A 20,816-nucleotide genomic window follows, 5' to 3' on the forward strand; every position below is an offset into this window, starting at 1 on the left:
GTCAATTCATGAATCATTTAAAATATACAATTAGATCTTAAAAAAAAAAACAGATATTTAATTCACTCCTTCCTGAGACAATCTTAAACTAACAGTAAGTTAAAAGGAAGAAAGAGGAAGAGGGCCCTCAGTGGACAAGAGATCTCAACCAATATTTGGAGGACAGAAAACAGTGGTTGAGTGATGACCAATGTGTCAAAGTATGGAAACTGTTATCTAGAATACAGAGTAAGTATACTGCAGCAGAAAGGTGACCTGCAAACAGAACCACGGTGAGGCTGGAGATGGAGGAAATGGAGATTCATTGATAGATTTTGCATATGGAACTGTCACCCTTCTTCCACATCCCACCAGAATCAGTGGTGGCCAGATGCCCCCACCAAACAGGGAATAGCAAGTCTTTCTCTAGGGCAGTAGTCCTCAGCATCATTATCATCTGATAGGTCTGTCATGACACAGACTGCTCGGCTGCACTCCTACTGTTTCTGATGATTCAGTAGTAGTGGTTGCCAGGGCTGCAGGGAAGGTGGGAGGGGACTACTAATGTGTAAGGGATTTCTTTCTAAAGCGATGAAAATATAAAATTAGATAGTGGTGATGGTTTGTGAAACGAGACCCAGCTGTGTCTTAAACTGCCACCATTTTTACTTCAGACTGTACTTTCTAACTGATGTTCTTTCCAGCTTATTTTTTCACTTGGGCAAAAGGCCAAGTGTATAAAGCATCCCGTGATAAGAACCAAAACTACCCCCTTGAGCACCAACTGCCCTGACATCAGCAAGCCCTCACATGACTGACCCCTATGACAATGACTGATCTGACCTTTACTGCCCACCTGCACACACTCATGGACCTCTGTTCCACATTTTCCTTATAAATACTTGGAAGTATTTTCAGCACTGGAGATTGTCTTTGGTACAGTAGTAGTCCACTTTCTTCCAGGGATTGAACGGCTCACTGAAATAAATTCCTTTCTTGTTTCACCATAACCTGTCTTTCTGCCTTTGGGTTTTGCCAGCAGCAAGTGGCCAAAGCTGGTCTGTTTGGGACACTCAGAGCCAGGTACTCGTGCACCCCTGGGTCCTAAATGCAATTGCACTATTTTGTGAATATAGTAAAAACTACTGAACTGTACATTTTAAAGGGTGAACTTTATGGTAAGTGAGTTTATCTCAATAAAGCTGTTCTTCTTCTTTTTTTTTTTTTTTAATAAAGCTGTTCTTTAAAAAACCATTTATTCATCTGCACCCAGGGCTCTCACCAAAGCCCAGCAAATAGATGTGAGAAAATTTAAAAGTATGGCTCCCCTTTGTCTTTCCTATGTTAAACCTATTCAGTTTTTTTCGAGCATTTCTCTAGACCATGATGTCTATATCTCTCTTATTTTGGCTGTTGCCCTAAAGTCAGAATACAAAATCACAACCTTTCATATAAAGTTTAATTTAAAAAGTCCAAGTATTTGGTAGTAGGTAAAGGAACAGGACAGAGAAGCTAGATAGTCTGCTAGCTTTTCATGATTTGGCTAAATATAATTCATTCAAGGATAAAGTATCAAATATGACATTAAAGACCAAAAGACATTCCATAACCAAATACAGATAACATGTACTTGGGTAACTAAAAGATTGTACATCATAAAATGTTCTATAATAGGGAGGGAAAGTTGTATTAACCAGGTTTCTGTTATCCCAAGAACAGAAAAGTAACAGAATCCAAAGTAAATATAACAGCCATTTGTTATTAAATATAAATGACATTTTTAAAATGCACTCTCGTGTAATAATTCTACTGATAAGGTTACTTCTAAATTCAATTCAACCTAGACAAGGTTGAAATTCCCTTGCCATATGCTGTTCTTGCCTCAGGACAGGCTTTTGTGTAACAGCTACCACACTGTGAATTTCTTATTTAATGCCTATCTTGTTCATTAGATTGTATGGGGTCATGAAGGTTGAGATCATATCTGTCTTGTTCATCTTTGTAACCAAGCACCTAACCTAGTGTTTGGCACACAGCTCACTCTCAACAAATGTTCAATCAAATTGAGAATGATCTTTGAGCTCTGAATCAGGCAAATGGTAGTAATAGAAACTATGAAGACAAAGAGGAACAAGATACAGTCTGATGAATTTGGGGGCTAATAGGAAGATAAGCAGTGTAAGCAGACAATTTTATTTTTTTTAATAAATAGAATTGGTGGAAATCCTTCCCAACAGGTATTCAAGTCTTTATTCTGTATTAATAAAGTTATAAAATTAAACAGTCCCTAAATCCAAAAACTAAGTCTAAGCTATAGAGAAAAAAGTGATGCCAGTGTTATAAAACAGAAAGAATAAAAGCAACATGTGTGTACAGAAGGGTATTTAAATAAGCAAGATGTGGGGGTGGAAGTGCGGATTCTGAGTGAGATCATTTCTAAGCTGAGTTTAGATGGATGGGCAGGGGTTAGCTGGACAAATGCATGGGGAAAGGGCATTCCATGTAGAAAAATAACTTCTGCAAAGAAACACTTATATGTTATTAGAAATTTATTAGCAGTTCAGGATAGTTGAAGCAAAGAGAAGTAGGCACAAATGGGTGAAAAGATGAAATGAGTGTGGAAAAAGAAAATTTGGGGATGGTATTCACACAGCTGCTTTGACAAACTGGAAAGATGGTTGTGACATTTCCTGATACAGGGAATTCAGAAGGAAAAAAACAGACTGAGGGAATGATGATGAATTTAGTTTGAGCATGTTGAGATGGTTATACAACAGCCACTGGAGAAGACAACTGGCACTTTACAGATGGGAGCTGAACAGAGGTCTCATGTTAGAGATAGAAATTTCACAACACCATTCTTTGATCATTATTACCTCAAATTTGTGCAGGTTTTAACCCTAGCACTTTCACACCAACAGTTCTCCATTAAGACCTCCAATTCTTTAAGTCCATCATTTTTTCCCTCATCACCCACTAACCCTATTTCCTCACTCCTCCTGGATCTATCATGACCTTCTGTACCCATCTACTTCCATCAATCTTACCTGGCAATACCTAACCCCTGGTTAATCCAAATATTCATATTCCCTGTATTGTACCCAAACAAATTAAATATTCCTACTAACTATAAAAACCCTCTCCACTTGCTGCTTAATTTGCCTGAAATGCTCATTCCCTAGCTATACTGCACAAATGAATAAATTGATAAAGTGATAACGAAGTTCCTGAGTCTTTTATACCAATTGTCTGCTAATTCTTATTTCCATCAAAATAGTTAATTTTTAACATATATAATACACTAAAAGAAGAAATCTCTTTGTCTTAAGGTCCCATTGTAAAGAAAACAGCATAAAGAACCATCATTAATCACACACATTCAGGAAATAAAGATCTCAAAGTTTCATGGTGATATTTTTTCCATGAAACATAGTTAAAAAAGTGATGAACATATTTAATTCTGTTGTGGGCTTAAATTTATAGTAGAAACTATACAGATAAGTTTAGAAGAATGAGAATCTGTGCTTTACAAATTTAACAATGTGTACCAAATATCTACTATTTCTGGAAGACATAGATATATAGGATGTTTATAATTTGTAAGATAGACATGAAAAGAAGTATGACCTGGCTAAACATTAAAAATAAGAGGAGCTTTTTTTCTTTAGAACATGAGATTAGAGGAGTACTTTAAGAGAGGAGAAGAAGAGAAACATAATTTCTATTGAGAAAAATGGAAGGAGTCAAGGAGAAAGCCCTCTTTCACTTGAGCCTTGGAGGAAGGAGATATGGAAAAAGGACTCTCATGGTATAGCGAGGGGCATTAGAAACACAGAGGTGCATGAAAATGCACAGTACAAATAAAATAGCCATAATCGTAAAACTCTTGAAAATCAAATGAGTATAAATCAACAAAGTTCAGATAAGCAACAAGTGGATGAAAAATGAGAAAGTTATATAGGCTGGAAGACAGTCTCACACTTAGTTATAAAGGATACCTCAGTCTAACTCAGATTCACATGTTGATATTCTTACCAAAGCCACTTAACAGGATAAGTACATCCTGAGTATGAATGTTTCATGGCTTCTGAGCTCAGCATCTGCACTCGTGAGATGACCCAGGGGAATGAGTTTAAGATTGCTCATACCAAACACAAAGCAAACAATTCATCAAACTGGAATAAAATCAGCTTGAAGCCCAAGTCAATTATCCCTCTCCCCACCTACCATGGAAACAGCTAATTCTTTTCTCATTAAAAAAGTAATAAATACTAGTTTTTTGAATCTGAATAAAAGACAAGTTTAAAGAAGTAAATGAATATAAGTAGAGACAGCCACTGTTTACTAGTTGAATACTGGTGCATATTTTTCCAGACTACCCCCACCACACACACACTGTAAAACCTGGAGGCACATTTTACTTTCTATTTCATAACCACTGTTTTTCTTATAACATGTAAAGATTTATCACCAATTTTAATGGCTGTACAGTAATCCATTGTTTGGACGATTCATAATTCATTTCACCCTCAGTTTATTGCCACTCCATTATACCCAGTATAATTTTTAAATTTCTTTGTTGAGCAATGTTGTTTTTTGAAAGGGAAAGAATTTTTTTAAATTTAATTCCAGTATAGTTAACATATAGTGATATATTAGTTTCAGGTGTATAGAACAGTTATTCAACACTTCCATACATTACCAGGCGCTTATCATAACAAATGCATTTCTTAACCCCCACCCCCTATTTAACCCATCCCCTACCCACGTCCCCTCTGTAACCATCAGTTTGTTGTCTATAGTTAGGAGTCTTTTGTTGAGCAGTTTTAACTATTTCTTAAAATCAGTATCTCATGATTTATACTTTCTTAAAGGTTATATTAATTTTCTAAGGTGACCAAAATAAATTACCACAAGCTGGGTGGCTTAAAGCACAGGAATTTATTATCTCACAGCTATAAATGCCAAAAATCTGAAATCAAGGTATTGGCAGTGCCGTGCTCCTTCTAAGGTTCTAGGGAAGAACTACTTTCCAGCAGCTCTCAGCATCCTTAGCATTCATTCCTCAGAATCACTCCTGTCTCTGCTGCCTTTTTCATGTCTTCCTTCCTTCTGTGCCTATCTCCTCCATGTCTCTGAATCCAAATCTCCTTCATTCTTTTATAAAGATAACAGTCATTGAATTTAGGCCCACCCTAATCCACTATTTTAACATCTGCAAATACCTTCTTTCCAAATAAGATTGTATTCACAGGGACTGTCCTTTGTGGGGACATAATCAAGCCACTACAGAGGTCATCCAAAAGACAGAGAAATTTATAGTATTTTATTCAAATAGAATAAAACTCATTGAATCCTTTCATGAATCTAAGATATATATGGGGTTTACTGATCTTATTTTTCTTGTATATTTAAACATTTTGCTATTTCATCATCCTAGAAATTATTTCATCATTACTCACCAGTTACTCCTAATTAAGTTAAAAAAGAGTGAAACATTGAAAATAGAAATGATGGATGTCTAGAATGCATAGTGGATAAGAGGAAGGTGTAGAGTGAGAGAAATCACCATTATTTCATCTTCAGTTTTCTTACTACAGTATACAAAGTATTGTGTCATCTTTCAAAAAGGTCTAAGAAAAGCCTGGAGATACAAATGTTATCTTTTTGTAGTTATCAAAGAACACAGTTGAGAATTGAGATCTTTTATTTTTCACTCACAATGACAAAGAGAAGAAAAATGATAAAGATGCTTCATAAATATTAGCCAAGTCAGGAAATGAATGCAAAGAGACAGATAGTAACAATCTAGCCTCCAATAATGGTGAAATTGGTTATATATGTGAAATCTCAGACTGTGAACGTACAGATAATGATACCCTAAGTGAATTTTCTCAAACCCAAGAACTAATAAGTGAATAATATATTTCTAAGGGCAAAAAGGAAATATATTTTTTATTCAATTAGTTATTCTACAGTTAGGACTTTATCATGCAATAACATGCAATAAGAACTTGGATCATACCAGTCTGCTGAAAGGATATGTGACAATATTCTTTTATCATCTACATTTTGCACCAGAAGTTATTTGATAGGTTAAAAGTGAACAAAGGCTGAAGGCAAGTATGTATACAAAAGTGTCTGGAAGAAAATGTAAAAATGACAAAAATAAGTAATTTAATCATTGGTTGGGAATCATTGGGGGAAAGAGCAGAGGGAGAAGCAGACTCCTCGCTGAGCAGGGAGCCCAACATGGGACTTGATCCCAAGACCCTGAGCAGAAGGCAGATGCTTAACCAACTGAGCCACCCAGGTACCCCTGATAGAAATATGCTTAAATTAGATTATGGTAAAAAAAAAAATTAGATTATGGTGATATTTGAACTGTGAAATATACTGGAATCCACTGAATTGTATTCTTTAAATTGGTGAATTTTATGGTAAATAAATTCTCTCCCAATAAAGCAGCTTTCAAAAATGTGGGTTTGCATGTTTATGTTCTTATTAAAATTCTAAAAATGTTGATTTTCACTAACCCCTTATTTTTACCTCTGCAAATTATTCTTAAGATTGCTTAAAAATATTTATTAAAAATAAGGTCCATTATACCTAGATGGTAAATGATGATGACTGTTTTCTTGGTACATTGATGGTTAATCTATCTTCCTAAATGGACATTTAGATCGTTAGTATTTATTCCCTAGTATAAGCAAAGTTGCTTGCAACATTATTGTTTATACACTTTTACAGAGTTGTAAGATCATTCCCTCAATAAAAATTCCTAGAAATGAAATTCTTGGTAAAAGGTATTTCTCTAGAAAAGCTGTACCAATTTATATTTCCAACAGCAATGTTCAAGATGAAAGCATGTTTTATTGTGAAATATGCTTGCTTTCATAGCTTATTTAAAAAAATAATAATAAGGAAAAAACACCTGTTAACAAAAAACACCAAAAGCAAAGCAAAGCAAAACCAACAACAACAACAACAGAAACAATAATAATTAAACACTCTTTCAAATACATTAGGCTGAACCTTCCTCCAATTCTGGTTCTGACAAGAAATGGAGAATTTTATTATGTGACTTTTTTGAATATAGGTTTTGTAACTTAGTATACTTCAATTCTCTCAGAATACATCACTTACAAATTGTATTTATAGGCAAAATATAATGAAAACACTTTGCTTTCTCTTGTTTAAAAAATGTATTGGGCAGCCCCAGTGGCTTAGCGGTTTAGCACCGCCTTCAGCCCAGGGTGTGGTCCTGGAGACCCAGGATTGAGTCCCACATCAGGCTCCCAGCAGGGAGCCTGCTTCTCCCTCTGCCCCCCCCCCTCTCTCCCCCTCTCTCTCTCTCTCTGTATGTCTCTAATAAATAAAAAATCTTAAAAAAATTATTTATAGCTCTGTCTGCCCAGAGGTTTTAGAAGCAATAATCCCCCAAGAGCAGCAAGATACTCAATGACTAAATCTTGGTTTCTAAATAACATTTTCCAATAAAAGGAACCACATCTGTCTGGAGAAATGGTTGCTTGAAGGGCCACAGTAGGGAAAATGAAAAGCCTAGGATAAACTGCCAAAACTTGGAAGCAAACCAAGGTGTTCCTCAGTAGGTGAATGGATAAACTGTGGCACATCCAGATAATGGAATATTCAGAAACGAGCTACCAAGCCATGAAAAGTTGTGGAGGAACCTTAAATGTATATTATGCTAAACTAAAGAAACCAATCTGAAAAGGTTACATACTAATATGATTCTAACTACATTACATTCAGGAGGTGATGCTTAATTCTATCTCCTACTTCCCAACCTCTCACTCCCACCTCCAATGAGGGTGGGCTAGATCTAATAACTGACTTCCAAAGGACAAAGAAAGGGGAAAAATAGTACATTTTCAGTGGAGAAAACCAGCAAACACTGTCTAATTCAAGTCATAAAGGTTAATGTCACCATATGGATATCACAAACTCCCTGATGATGGTAAGAGCACTTCACCTCTATGGTATTCCTTCCAAAACCCCATATGATTCCAGTTGAAACATGAGAAAAAACATCGGCCAAATCCAGATTGGGATACATTCTATAAGTCATGAAAAACAAGGAAAGACTGAGAAATTGTTACAGATTAGAAGAGATTGGGGAAATATGACACCTAAATGTAATGTGGTACCCTGAACTGGATCCTGGGAGAAGAAAGAAGGTATAATGGAAAAGTGAAATCCAAATAAAGTCTGGAATGTAGTTAATAGTAATGTACTAACAACAGGTTCTTAGTTTTGACAAAATGTACCATAGCAATATATGATATTTATAATGGGGGAAACTGGGCAAAAGGTGTATACAAAAAGTCTGGACTGTCTTTGCAACTTTTATATATTTAAAAATTACTCAAAAATAGAAAGTTTATTAAAAACAACAATAACTACAAAATTGAACTTAAAAATGGAGCTATGAAACCACTAAACCAACATAGATATCCTTTTGGAAAATGTTAAACTTCTAATTTAACTATCATTTACTCCATTTTGAAAGTATGTTAAATAAAATTAAAGAAAAGGCTGAGGAAAGACTAACAATTTCTTACTGGAGATTAAATTAGGCATTAACCTGAAACATGAGGTACTGCATATTAATAGTCCTAGAACTATGCATATTCAATTAGATACATTTGACTGACATTAATAGAAATACTTCAAAACACATTAAAAAATACAGAACCTGAAATTCTGCCAATTTAATCTGTCAAGTTTTACTGTACACTGTGTTCCGTGGTTCACTGAACTTTACTGGTAAAGAAGGAATATATTTAATCCACTACTAGTAGTATAATGGCAAACCTCGTAAATTTACACCTTTCACATATTTATGACACTTCTGAGGGGAAGGTACTTTGCCTCTAACTTCATAGACTAAAAAAATGAATACCAAAAATTTAAGAAAGGTTATCTAAAACTTGGATATATCCTTATAAGGCCAAAAGATCAGTATGCCCTTTCAATGGAATCTGAGGACACAGACTCATTCAAAGGTTATTTAATTACTTATCAGAATGTACATTGCTCTAGGGGCATCTGGGTGGCTCAGTCAGTTAAGTGTCTGCCTTTGTTCTAGTCCTGATCTCAGGGTCCTGGGATGGAGGCTATGGGCTCTCTGCTCGTGGGGAGTCTGCTTCTCCCTGGGCCCCTCCCCCTACTCATGATTTCTCCATCTCAAATAAATAAAACCTGAAAAAAAAAAAAGGATGTACTTTGTTGCATGATTCTATTTACAATTGAATTAAATATCCCAGATTAAGTAAAGTTACATGTTAACTTGTAGATTTCTGTCTTGTAGAGTTGCAAATCATTTCTGTCAGGTAGAAAAGAAAATGCCAAATGTTAAGGCTTATTGGTCTGTAGGACATTAACCAGTTTGTAACTAACCTAGCATCTTATTCTAAAATTCCTTTATTAGATTGCCTGTGAATACACAGCTCTTCACTCTCTTAACTAGCCTTACTACTTTACTTGTTTCATTAGTAATTAATGAATTGAATAAAATATTTGATACATGTTTCTTCATATTTGTATGAGTCATGATTTTAATTTTTTAAAATTATGCCTTCAAAGGCAGTAAGGAACTTTCCATGACATGCCTGACATGACCTTTTCCACACACTGCTCTGCAAATCCTACAGTCTCACAGGGCTATTATGATGATAAGTTTTCTGTACAGTATTCTGATAACATTGTCAATTATCTTGTTATTGGAATGATCAAATAACACTTTGTCTCAAAGATAAATCAGAAAAGAAGCTAAGTAAAGTTTATGTTATTTTCAAGACCATGTAATCTGACTTCTAAGACTTTCTAAAGTTACACGTCATTCCTGATGGTACTTTTGTAGGTTAGTTTTCTTTATAAACCGATGATTTAAAACATTTTTCTTCCATTTGTTCTGGGTACCTTTTTTAAAATTATTTTATTTTATTATTTATTTATTTATTTAAGATTTTATTTATTTATTCATGATAGACACACACACACACACACACACAGAGAGAGAGAGAGAGAGAGAGAGAGAGAGAGAGAGAGAGAGAGGCAGAGACACAGGCAGAGGGAGAAGCAGGCTCCATGCAGGGAGCCTTATGTGGGACTAGATCCTGGGACTCAATCCTGGGACTCGATCCTGAGACTCCAGCATCATGCCCCGGGCCAAAGGCAGGTGCTAAACCGCTGAGCCACCCAGGGATCCCCCCCCCCCTTTTTTTTTAATGAAAGGGGCTGATACCTGGTTTGGATGTGAACTATAATTGCCTTTATTTTCAAAAAGATGATTAATTACACTTACATTCTGATTACATACTAGGAGATTTATTGAAAAAAAAAATTAGCAAAAAGAAAAAAAAATCACAACCTCTTTCCAGTGTCACATTTTTCACTAAAACCAAAAGTCTAAACAAATGTGATTTAAGGAAGAAACTTGGTTATTGTCAAATCTAAATATACTTCAGTGAATTCAAATGGACTAACAGTAAACACTAATTTCAATTTTTAGGTTTTAGCATTGGAGAAAAAATGCATTACTTCACTCTCACCCAACCCATAATCAGTAGTCCATTAAAGCAAAAGAAAAAAGAAAATTCTGTACCCTGACATCACTTCTAGGTGAAGTTGTCCTGAAACAGTTAAGAATGCAGGAACATTGAAGAAATTCTCCTCAGGCATCTTAATTTTGCTTGAAGGCTGCAAATGAAAAACATGAGCCACAAAAAGCTATGAGGTATTCTGCTCTGCTTTCACATTCACATACATGCCACAACTAAAAATCACAATGCAATTAAATATATGTGAGGACAGGTCATTTTCATGAAAATAAATGCAGTTCTCCGTACACTCCTAAAAGAGAAAATGCCTGCTTAGAAAGAGCTAAGGTCAAGGACATTTGCTCCATATTTTCAAAACATACAACTAAAGGACATAGTACTTTTGTCACAAGATACACTTCTCCCTAAAAAGTGATTCTGATTGAGAGACAAATCAAGGAAAGAGATTATAGATTAAAAATTTTTAATGTGAAAAATTACATAATCTCTTAAAATTCTGACCTATGATTGAGATTTGATTTTTTCAAGGGAATAGCCTCTAGAACATGTGTTGTCATATTATTAAATTTTTATTAATGCTTTTAAATGCAGATTCTTATAAACACATTATAAGCTTTTACATACATTAACTCTCACCATAACTCAGAAGAGCAGAATCCTATCTTTAAAAGGTACTGAGAGTTATTTAAGATTTTTATAAATTTACAATATAGATAAGGTGATTATTTCATTTGAAACAGGTAGGAAACAAGCCAGTCAGCATTTATCGCAAGCTAAAAAATTATTTGGGGGTCAAATATTACTTACTTTACGTTCTAAAAAAAAGATTATTTATTTATTTGACAGAAAGAGAGAGCACAAGCAGGAGCAGCAGAGGGAGAGGGAGAAGCAGACTCCCCACTGAGCAGGGAGCCAGAAGCCAGCAGATCCCAAGACCCCTGGATCATCATGACCCAAGTTGAAGGCAGAGGCTTAACCAACTGAGCCACCTAGGTGCCCCCTAAATGCAATTTATTTATTTATTATGTTTTTTTCCTAAATGCAATTTAAATAGTATAATTAAGAAAGTTTCTGGATCGAAGTATAACTATTATACTTACTTTTTGGGATGAAAGTTAACTTCCCTACTCTTGTTATTTCAAATTGTGCATTTATTTGAAAGTTTTTTAGTATAATAGTGTAGTCACTATAAAAGCAACAAAGTCGGGGATCCCTGGGTGGCGCAGTGGTTTGGCGCCTGCCTTTGGCCCAGGGCGCGATCCTGGAGACCCGGGATCTGCCTGTGTCTCTGCCTCTCTCTCTCTCTCTCTCTGTGACTATCATAAATAAATAAAAATTAAAAAAAAATTAAAAAAAAAGCAACAAAGTCAATTTTAAATATGCAATAGAGAATGTGGGTCTCCTTTTAAAAGACTTAGTATCAAATACTGAATTATAGAAACACATGAAATGAAGGCATTTTATTTAATTCCACTGGTTCTAAAAATATTGCATATCATATACAGACATATATGAGTAAGAAATCTAGTGTAAAACTTACCAGTTGAAATCACTCATTTATTTTGTAACTGCCTGTTATTTTTCAAACTTACTTTGATACTGGTCTTACACGTTCTATCACTGCTTTTTAAAAGCCATCTTTGAATCCCATATTCACTGAAAGGATTCTGTTTCCAAGGACTTAAGTACTCAAGACTAAAAATATTTGCCCTGATATATGTTACGATTTCCAAAATAAAAAAATATGTTCTCTACAATTCCTATTTACTAAATAATTAGGGTTCAAGTAAGGCCCAACACATTTATTAGAATATTATATTTTCTCCTTTCCTTTACCTCTTTAATCTATAATTTGTATTGGTGTTACATCTTGACTTCTATACAGTGATTTCTCTCATTTCATGTGCATATAAAAAGTCTAGTTTTTTTTTTAAGATTTTATTTATTTGTTCATGAGACACACACACACACACAGAGAGAGAGAGAGAGAGAGAGAGGCAGAGACACAGGCAGAGGGAGAAGCAGGCTCCATGCAGGGAGACATGGGACCTGATCCTCGGTCCCCAGGATCATGCCCTGGGCTGAAGGTGGCGCTAGACCGCTGAGCCACCCGGGCTACCCAAAAAGTCTAGTTTTTAAGACTATACTTTACTCTTTCATTTATTAGCATTTGGACAAAATGGAATCTAATCCTCTTACATCTCTTAAATCCAACTTACTTAAATACGTATAAACATATCACTACTCAATCATGCCTTCCAGTGTTATACATATTTACATACTGAAATTCGTATTACATTTTAAAAAATTACTTCCTTTTATTTCTCCTTTTTATTACAACTTATGCATCACATTGATTTTTTAAAACTTCTGTATGAATTAAGTTATATTATCTATACATTTTATTTCAGAATTATTAAAGGAACATTATGAAATATTTAAAAAAGTAATTGTTGGGATCCCTGGGTGGCGCAGAGGTTTAGCGCCTGCCTTTGGCCCAGGGCGCAATCCTGGAGACCCGGGATCGAATCCCACGTCGGGCTCCCGGTGCATGGAGCCTGCTTCTCCCTCTGCCTATGTCTCTCTCTCTCTCTCTGTCTGTGTGTGACTATCATAAATAAATAAAAATTAAAAAAAAAAAGTAATTGTTGGGGCAGCTCCGGTGGCGCAACAGTTTAGCGCCACCTGCAGCCTGGGGTGTGATCCTGGAGACCCAGGATCGAGTCCGCTTCAGGCTCCCGGCATGGAGCCTGCTTCTCCCTCTGCCTGCGTCTCTGCCTCTCTCTCTGTGTGTCTCTCATGTATAAATAAATAAAATCTTAAAAAAAAAAAAAGGTAATTGTTGAGGGTAGTGTCAGCAAACATGGAGGGATAGGTAGCTCTGAAGCACTGTTTCTCCACAGAAAAACTGAAAAGAATTTGTAAAAACCATCAAAATCAACTGTGGGAACTCTGGTAAACAGTCAAAGGTTTATAGCAACCAAACAAATGCTGAATCGAGAGAGGAAACTTAAAAATGATAGACTCCACCACCAACAACAGACGGCACACTGTCTCAAGCACACATGAAATATTAATCAGGATAGACCATATGTTACGACATAAGACAAATTCAACGTTAAAAAAGACTGAAATCATAAAAGTTCTTTTCTTTACCTGTAATAGAATGAAACTAGAAACATTAAATGGTGCAGTTGCTTAGGAAAACAGTTTGATGGTCTTTTACAAAGATAAACAAAGAATTACTATGCAACCTACCAATTCTGCTCCTAGGTATATATCTGAAAGAATTAAAACCAGGCACTCAAATACATATATGTACCTTCATGTTCATAAAAGCACTGTTCACAGTAGCCAAAGGCAGAAACAATTCAAATGTCCATTAACAGATAAAAAAAATGTAATATAATATAAACAATGGAATGATATTCAGCCATAAGATGTACTTCTATATACATTAAAATATGGCTAAACCTTGAACACATTATGCTAAGTGAAAGTAAGACATAAAAGGCCACATATTATATGATCCCATTTATATGAAATGTCTAAATGAAGTAAATCCACAGACACTGATGGTGAGAGCCATGGGTCTGGAGGGGGAAGGAGAAATGGGAATGGGGCATGGGGTTTGTTTTGGGACAATGAAAATGTTTTAGAACTTGATATAGGTAGTTAGTTGTATAACATGATAAAGGCACTAAATGCCACAAACTGTACTCTTTAAAATGGTTAATTTTATGCTATATAAATTTCGCCTCAATTTTTAAAAGAGCATATATAAGTAGCTATTGGATTTGACAGGGTCAAAACCTACATAGGATTGCAAATTTAAGATTTGTAATCTTAAATACTTTGTAGCAATGAAGAAAGAATAAAATTATGCATCTAATTTTGTGGGTAGGATTTCTCTTTAACAAGATCCCCAAAGTGTAAATGATAAACTGAAAAATGGACAAATTTAACATTAAAATTAAAGATTTCTGTATAATAAAGGAAGGTATAGGCAAAGTCAAAAGAATGACTTATTAAGAAGAAAATATTTTCAGGGTGCCTGGCTGGCTCAGTCAGTAGATAATGTGACTCCTGATCTCAGGATGGAGAGTTTGAGCCCCATGTTGAGTGTAGAGATTATTAAAAACAAAACCTTAAAAAAAATATTTTCAGCATCTAAGATTGACAAGTGATTAATGGACAGGACAAACAAGGACCTACTGACAAGAAAACAAGAAAGAAAATAAGCTGTTCCCCAAATGGGCAAGGGACATGAAAAGAAATTTACAAAAAGAAAAATTCAAATGGCGAAGATGTAGGAGGAAACACTCAAATTTCCTACAAATTAAAGAAATACAAATGAAAATAAGGCATTTTAAAAAGAATTCACGGGATCCCTGGGTGGCGCAGCGGTTTGGCGCCTGCCTTTGGCCCAGGGCGCGATCCTGGAGACCCGGGATCGAATCCCACGTCGGGCTCCCGGTGCATGGAGCCTGCTTCTCCCTCTGCCTGTGTCTCTGCCTCTCTCTCTCTCACTGTGTGCCTATCATAAATAAATAAAAATTAAAAAAAAATATTTTAAAAAGAATTCACTATATATACCAGAATGACAAAGATTAGAAAGTTGTTTAATGTTAAGTGTAGTTGTAGACTCAAGAGTATGGTAGGCAGATATCTTAGACGTGCCCAAGATTCTCAGTCCCTGGTTTATTCGATCAACCAGGTACTGTCATGAAGGGATTTTGTAATTAAAACTCCAAATCAGGGCAGCCCCAGTGGCGCAGTGGTTTAGCATCGCCTGTGGCCCAGGGCATGATCCTGGAGACCTTGGATCGAGTCCCGCGTCGGGCTCTCTGCATGGTGCCTGCTTCTCCCTCTGCCTGTGTCTCTGCCTCTCTCTGTGTCTCTATGAATGAATGAATGAATAAATAAAAATCTTTAAAAAAAATAAAATAAAAGTCCAAATCAGTGACCACAGGCAGTAATCTCTCTGACATCAGCTGTATAACATTTTTCTACGTATGTCTCTTGAGGCAAAGGAAAGAAGCAGAAATAAATTGGGACTACATCAAAATAAAAAGCTTCTGAACACTGAAGGACACACAAAATTAAAAGGCAATCTACTAAATGGGAGAAGATAATTGCAAACGACATATCCAATAAAGGCTTAGTATCCAAAACATATTAAGGACTTATACAACTCAACACCCAAAAAATGAATAACGCAATTCAAAAACGGGCAAAAGAAATGAACAGACACTTCTTCAAAGAAAACTTTTAGGTAGCCAACAAACACATGAAAAGATGCTCAGCATTACTCATCATCAAGGAAATGCAAATCAAAATCACAATGAGGGGATCCCTGGGTGGCTCAGCATTTTAGCTCTGGCCTTCCGCCCAGGGTGTGATCCTGGAGTCCCGGGATTGAGTCCTGCATCAGGCTCCCAGCATGGAGCCTGCTTCTCCCTCTGCCTGTGTCTCTCTGCCTCTCTGCTTCTCTCTGTCTCTCATGAATAAATAAATAAAATCTTTAAAAAAAATCACAATGAGATATCACCTCACACCTGTCAAAACGGATAAAATAAAAACCACAAGCAACAACAGGTGTTGGTGAGGATGTGGAAAAAAAAAAAAGGAAACCTTTTCTTTCAGTGTTGGTGGGAATGTAAACTAGTGCAGCCACTAGTTTAGTATGGAAAATAGTATGGAAGTTCTTCAAAAAATGAAAAACAGAGCTACCCTACAGTGCAGCAATTGGGCTACCAGGCATTTACTCCCAAAACACACACAAAAAATACTAATTCAAAGGGATACATGCAACCCTATGTTTATTGCAGCATTATTTACAATAGCCAAACTATGGAAGCAGCCCACATGTCCATCTATAGATGAAATGAATAAAGAAAATGTGGGAGATATGTGTGTATACACACACACACATATACATCATATATATACACATATATGTAATAGAAAATTATACAGCCGTAAAAAAGAATGAAATCTTGCTATTTGCAACAACATGGACAGAGCTACAGAGTATAATGAAATATAAGTCAGAGAAAGACATATACCATATGATCTCACTCATATGCAGAATTTAAGAAACAAAACAAACAAAGGAAAAGAAAAAAAGGAAGAGAGGCAAATCAAGAAACAGATTCCTAACTCTAGAGAATAAACTGATGGTTACTAGAGGGGAGACAGGTGGGGAGATGGGTGAAATAGGGGTTGGGGATTAAAGAGTGCACTTACCATGATGAAAAGAATAAAGAAATGAGCAAAAAAATTTTTGAAAAAAAGATATTTATTTGTTCTGCCTTACAGTTCATTTACTAAAAGATCCAAAAATGAAAAAATAAAATTCCAAATCAGATGGCCTCAAGATTTGGAGATATTTCTGGATATTCCTGACCAAACCACATGAACCCTTTAAAAGCAGAAATGTTTTCTACAGCTGGTTGCAGAAAAGGAAGTCAGAGATTTGAAGCAGGAGAATTCAAAAGATTATCACTGGCTTGAAGATGGAGAAGGCCACAGGCAAAGATACTTAGCACAGTCCCTAGGAGCTGAGAGCAAACTAGCCAATAGTCACCAACAAGATGGGAATTTCAGTCCTAGAATGCAAGGAACTGAATTTGGCTGATAGAATAAATGATTTTCAAAGAAAATGTCAAATTCCAACAGACAATGCAACTGGTACACACACTGGTTTCAGCCTTGTAAGATCCTGAGTGGAAAACCCAGCTACAACATCACGGACTAATGGTACACAGAACTGAGTAATCAAGGGTGTTGTTTTATGTCACTGGGTTTGAGTCAATTTGTTACAAGGTCATAAAAAACTAATTCATAGGAAAACTGGAACCTTCTCATAAGGTCCATATGGTGTAAACTGGTACTACTATTCCAGAGAAGTTCATGAAGTTAAGAATATATATGCTCTATGACCTGGGAATTCCTGGATATATATTCGAGAGAAGTTTTTACACAAGTCCATTAGGGAATATGTTGAAGACTATTTAATTACTTTTTTCCTGGGGGTAATTTAGAGCTGCACACCCTAAGAATCCTAGAAGAATAAGTAAAATACAGCAAATACCACTGGATATTTTGTAGCAATGAGAAGCAACAAATAAATATACCTACATAGAATTTCAACAGAGTTAAATGGGTAAAATAGGAAACAGAAAAGATACATAATACATTATCATTAATGTGAACTAAAATCACATACAAAAGATCACTCCTATTTTATGAGGCTATATACGTAATAAAAGATGATATAGCAACTACATTAAAGTGCGTACCTCTGAGACAGACAAAAAAGAATGGGAGCAGAGACTAGGATAAAGAGGAATAAATAAAACAAGAAAGGGTCTATGCTGAATTTGTGCTTTGTTGGCTTGGCATTATTGCTCCCATTGGAATGGAGGACTAAGTTTCCTGCTTGGTTCCAGGTTATGGTTGGCCATCTGTTGTTAGGAATGTGCAAAAGATCTGAGAGGTGGGGCACCTGGGTCGCTCAATGGTTGAGCATCTGCCTTTGGCTCAGGTCATGATCCTGGGGTCCTGGGATGGAGTCCTGCAAGAACTCCCTGCCGGGAGCCTGCTAATCCCTCTGCCTGTGTGTCTGCCTCTCTCTGTGTGTCTCTCATGAATAAATAAATAAAATATTTAAAAAACAAACAAAAAACCCACAAAAGATCTGAGAGGAGAAACTAAAGCTGAAGTCATGACTCTCAGAAGATTGTGGCAGTCTGACACAGTGACACACATATGCTGAGGTGCTCAGTGATCTCTAGTTTCTAGCTTGTCTTCTGTATTACTATCTTGCTCTAAGATAACTACCAAATGCTGGACTGCAATTACTACAGAGTAATTAGATTAGATTAAATGCATTAATGACTTCAATTTATCACACCTCTCTGTATCAGCACCCCTTGGCAAATTGATGCACACTAAATCTGAGTTTGGCGATGTGACTTATTTTGATCAATGACATGGTAACAAAAATTGACAAAAATAGTGGTTTGAGAAAGATGCCTGTGCATTTCCATATTCTTTCTTGGACCTAGACCACCAAAGAGATCATGCCCTGATTAACATGATAGAGAAATTTATGAGACATGTGAGGCCATCCTCAATTGGCCTGCTCCCCACCAAACCAACAGCTAACCAATTGTAACAGGGATCAGAATCACCCAAATGACCTGTAGACTTAATGGGAAAGAATAAATGGTTTTGTTACACAGTTAATATAATAGAAGTGCCTTTCCAAGACCAATAACAATAGTATACCACGAATGAAATTGTTTTTATTTCAACTTTGTCTTCCTGAGATTAAAAGAATACACATTCAGATATATACATATTTACAGAAACAACTATAGCCAATATGCTCTAAATACCATGTGCCATGTACTGTGCTAAAGAGTTTACAAGCAACCTAAAAAAAGTACTAGTATTCCCATTTACAGAGGAGAAAATGAGACAAAGAAGTTATTAATTTAACTTGCCTAATGTGAGACACAATATGAATCAAAGTGGTCTGGCCAGAATCTCTATCTTTAACTACAATGTGATAGTGCCACAAAATATTTTCAGGATTCACAAGAAATAACAATGGTTGATTCAGGGGAAGGAAAGTAGATCATTGGGGAACAAAGGTGGGATAGAATCCTTTTGTACTTTTAAATTAGCACCTGTGAACCATGAACTATATTATCCATTCAAAAAAGATACTTATAATATTTTTTTAAAAGTATAATCTTAGGTAATCTTAGGTACTATTAGGTACTCAAATGGTATATGGGTTTATCCCATGTATTCTTTTTTTTATTTTTTTGATACAAGCAGATTTCATTTATTATTATAATTATTGTCTTTTTTTTTTTTTTTAAGTAAGCTTTATGCCCAACATGGGGCTTGCACTCAATGACCCTGAAATCAAGAGTTACATGCTCTACTGACTGTGCTAGGCAGGTGCTCCATTCCCTGTGCATTCTTTATCACATCAACACTAATGATTTTATCTTTTGTCCTATGGTGGCGCAGATTCCTTTGATCAGCACCAATAAAAAATTTAAAACCAAGAACAAAGCATGGAACAAAATCAAATACAAGGAGAATATAGGTGGTTCTATTGTACTACCTGTAATAAAAACACAGTTGGGGGAGGGCCAAGAGAAGAGAAGGCCAAATGATCACTGAGTTCTTTGAGGAGGGAATGAGTTTATATACCTTGGTATGCTAAGTACCTATCACAGTGCCAGGGATAAGTAATTGTTACATAAATGCTTTTTGACCAAGAGTGAGTCAAGTGTGAATAGAGGGAGTTAGCCATCAGAAGTCAGAAGAGACAAAGTCTGATAAAGAAGCAAGGAAAGCACAAAAAGCGTATGTAACACATTTAGCCATAAAAGCTTCTAGCAGCAGTGTCATAGCTTTGCTGGTCTAAAAGATAGCTTTAGTGTACTTTTGGTGGTATGTTTGTTTTCCAATATAGGTACTGATAAGCATATAGTTTTGCAGGAAGTTTCTTATATTAATTCTTATAACTATACTGCTTATAATTAATACTGTTACTTTCCTAGTAGACCTGTAAAATAGGTGTTTATTGTTTCTTTAATGTCACCATCGTCTTAACATCTACAAGAATGTTTAAAAATACAAAAGGTAGAGAAGGTATTTTGAGTATATGGTTGTAAGTTTAAAGTAGCTTAGAGAAAAATTTTCATTTTCTGCACAGAAATAAACTGTGTGCCTACTATGACTCTTCCTCCTATCCACTCCCACTCACAAACACATACTTTACAGACATCCTATATAATTAAATATCATTTTTGGCTAAATATGAAAAGACATGTACTCTCTCACCATCTTTTGAACATCTGACATCAAACAGACAAATTTGGAAAGGACAAGATACTACCATCAATATAATCTTCTGATAACTGAAAAAAAAAAAAACTCAACTTCATCTGTTTCTGCATTCTGATGGATGTGGCTCACTCAGTTCCAAAGAAGGTATATATCTATATACTCTCTTATATAACCTTTACTCCTTTACTCTCTCTAAACAAATCATCCCAGTTACCTCTGGGACAGCTTCCTTATTTTCTCCTTTCTTTATGCTTGCAAGTCTTAAAATTGCCCAAATTTATGTCAAGCACTATGAGAGTGCTAAGGTTTAAAATAAAAATTAAACCTAATACTAAAAGCTGCAGGTTTTATTTATTTTTAAGTTTCTGAAGC

At 35.7% G+C, this 20,816-nt stretch overlaps 1 protein-coding gene across 6 annotated transcripts in view; it reads right to left on the bottom strand.

Moving 5' to 3' along the window:
- NARS2 (asparaginyl-tRNA synthetase 2, mitochondrial) overlaps positions 1-20,816 on the bottom strand; it is a 130,284-nt gene that overhangs the window by 63,293 nt on the left and 46,175 nt on the right. For 5 of the 6 annotated variants that reach the window (XM_055320405.1, XM_055320406.1, XM_055320404.1 and 2 more), the window contains exon 6: positions 10,610-10,704. The exons of the other annotated variant lie outside the window; for it this stretch is intronic. In XM_055320405.1, the coding sequence (XP_055176380.1) occupies positions 10,610-10,704 (95 nt within the window). The remainder of the gene's footprint in view (positions 1-10,609; positions 10,705-20,816) is intronic. 6 annotated transcript variants of the gene reach the window in all.

Source organism: Nyctereutes procyonoides, unplaced genomic scaffold (assembly GCF_905146905.1).
Source record: "Nyctereutes procyonoides isolate TBG_1078 unplaced genomic scaffold, NYPRO_anot_genome, whole genome shotgun sequence".
NCBI lineage: Eukaryota > Metazoa > Chordata > Mammalia > Carnivora > Canidae > Nyctereutes > Nyctereutes procyonoides.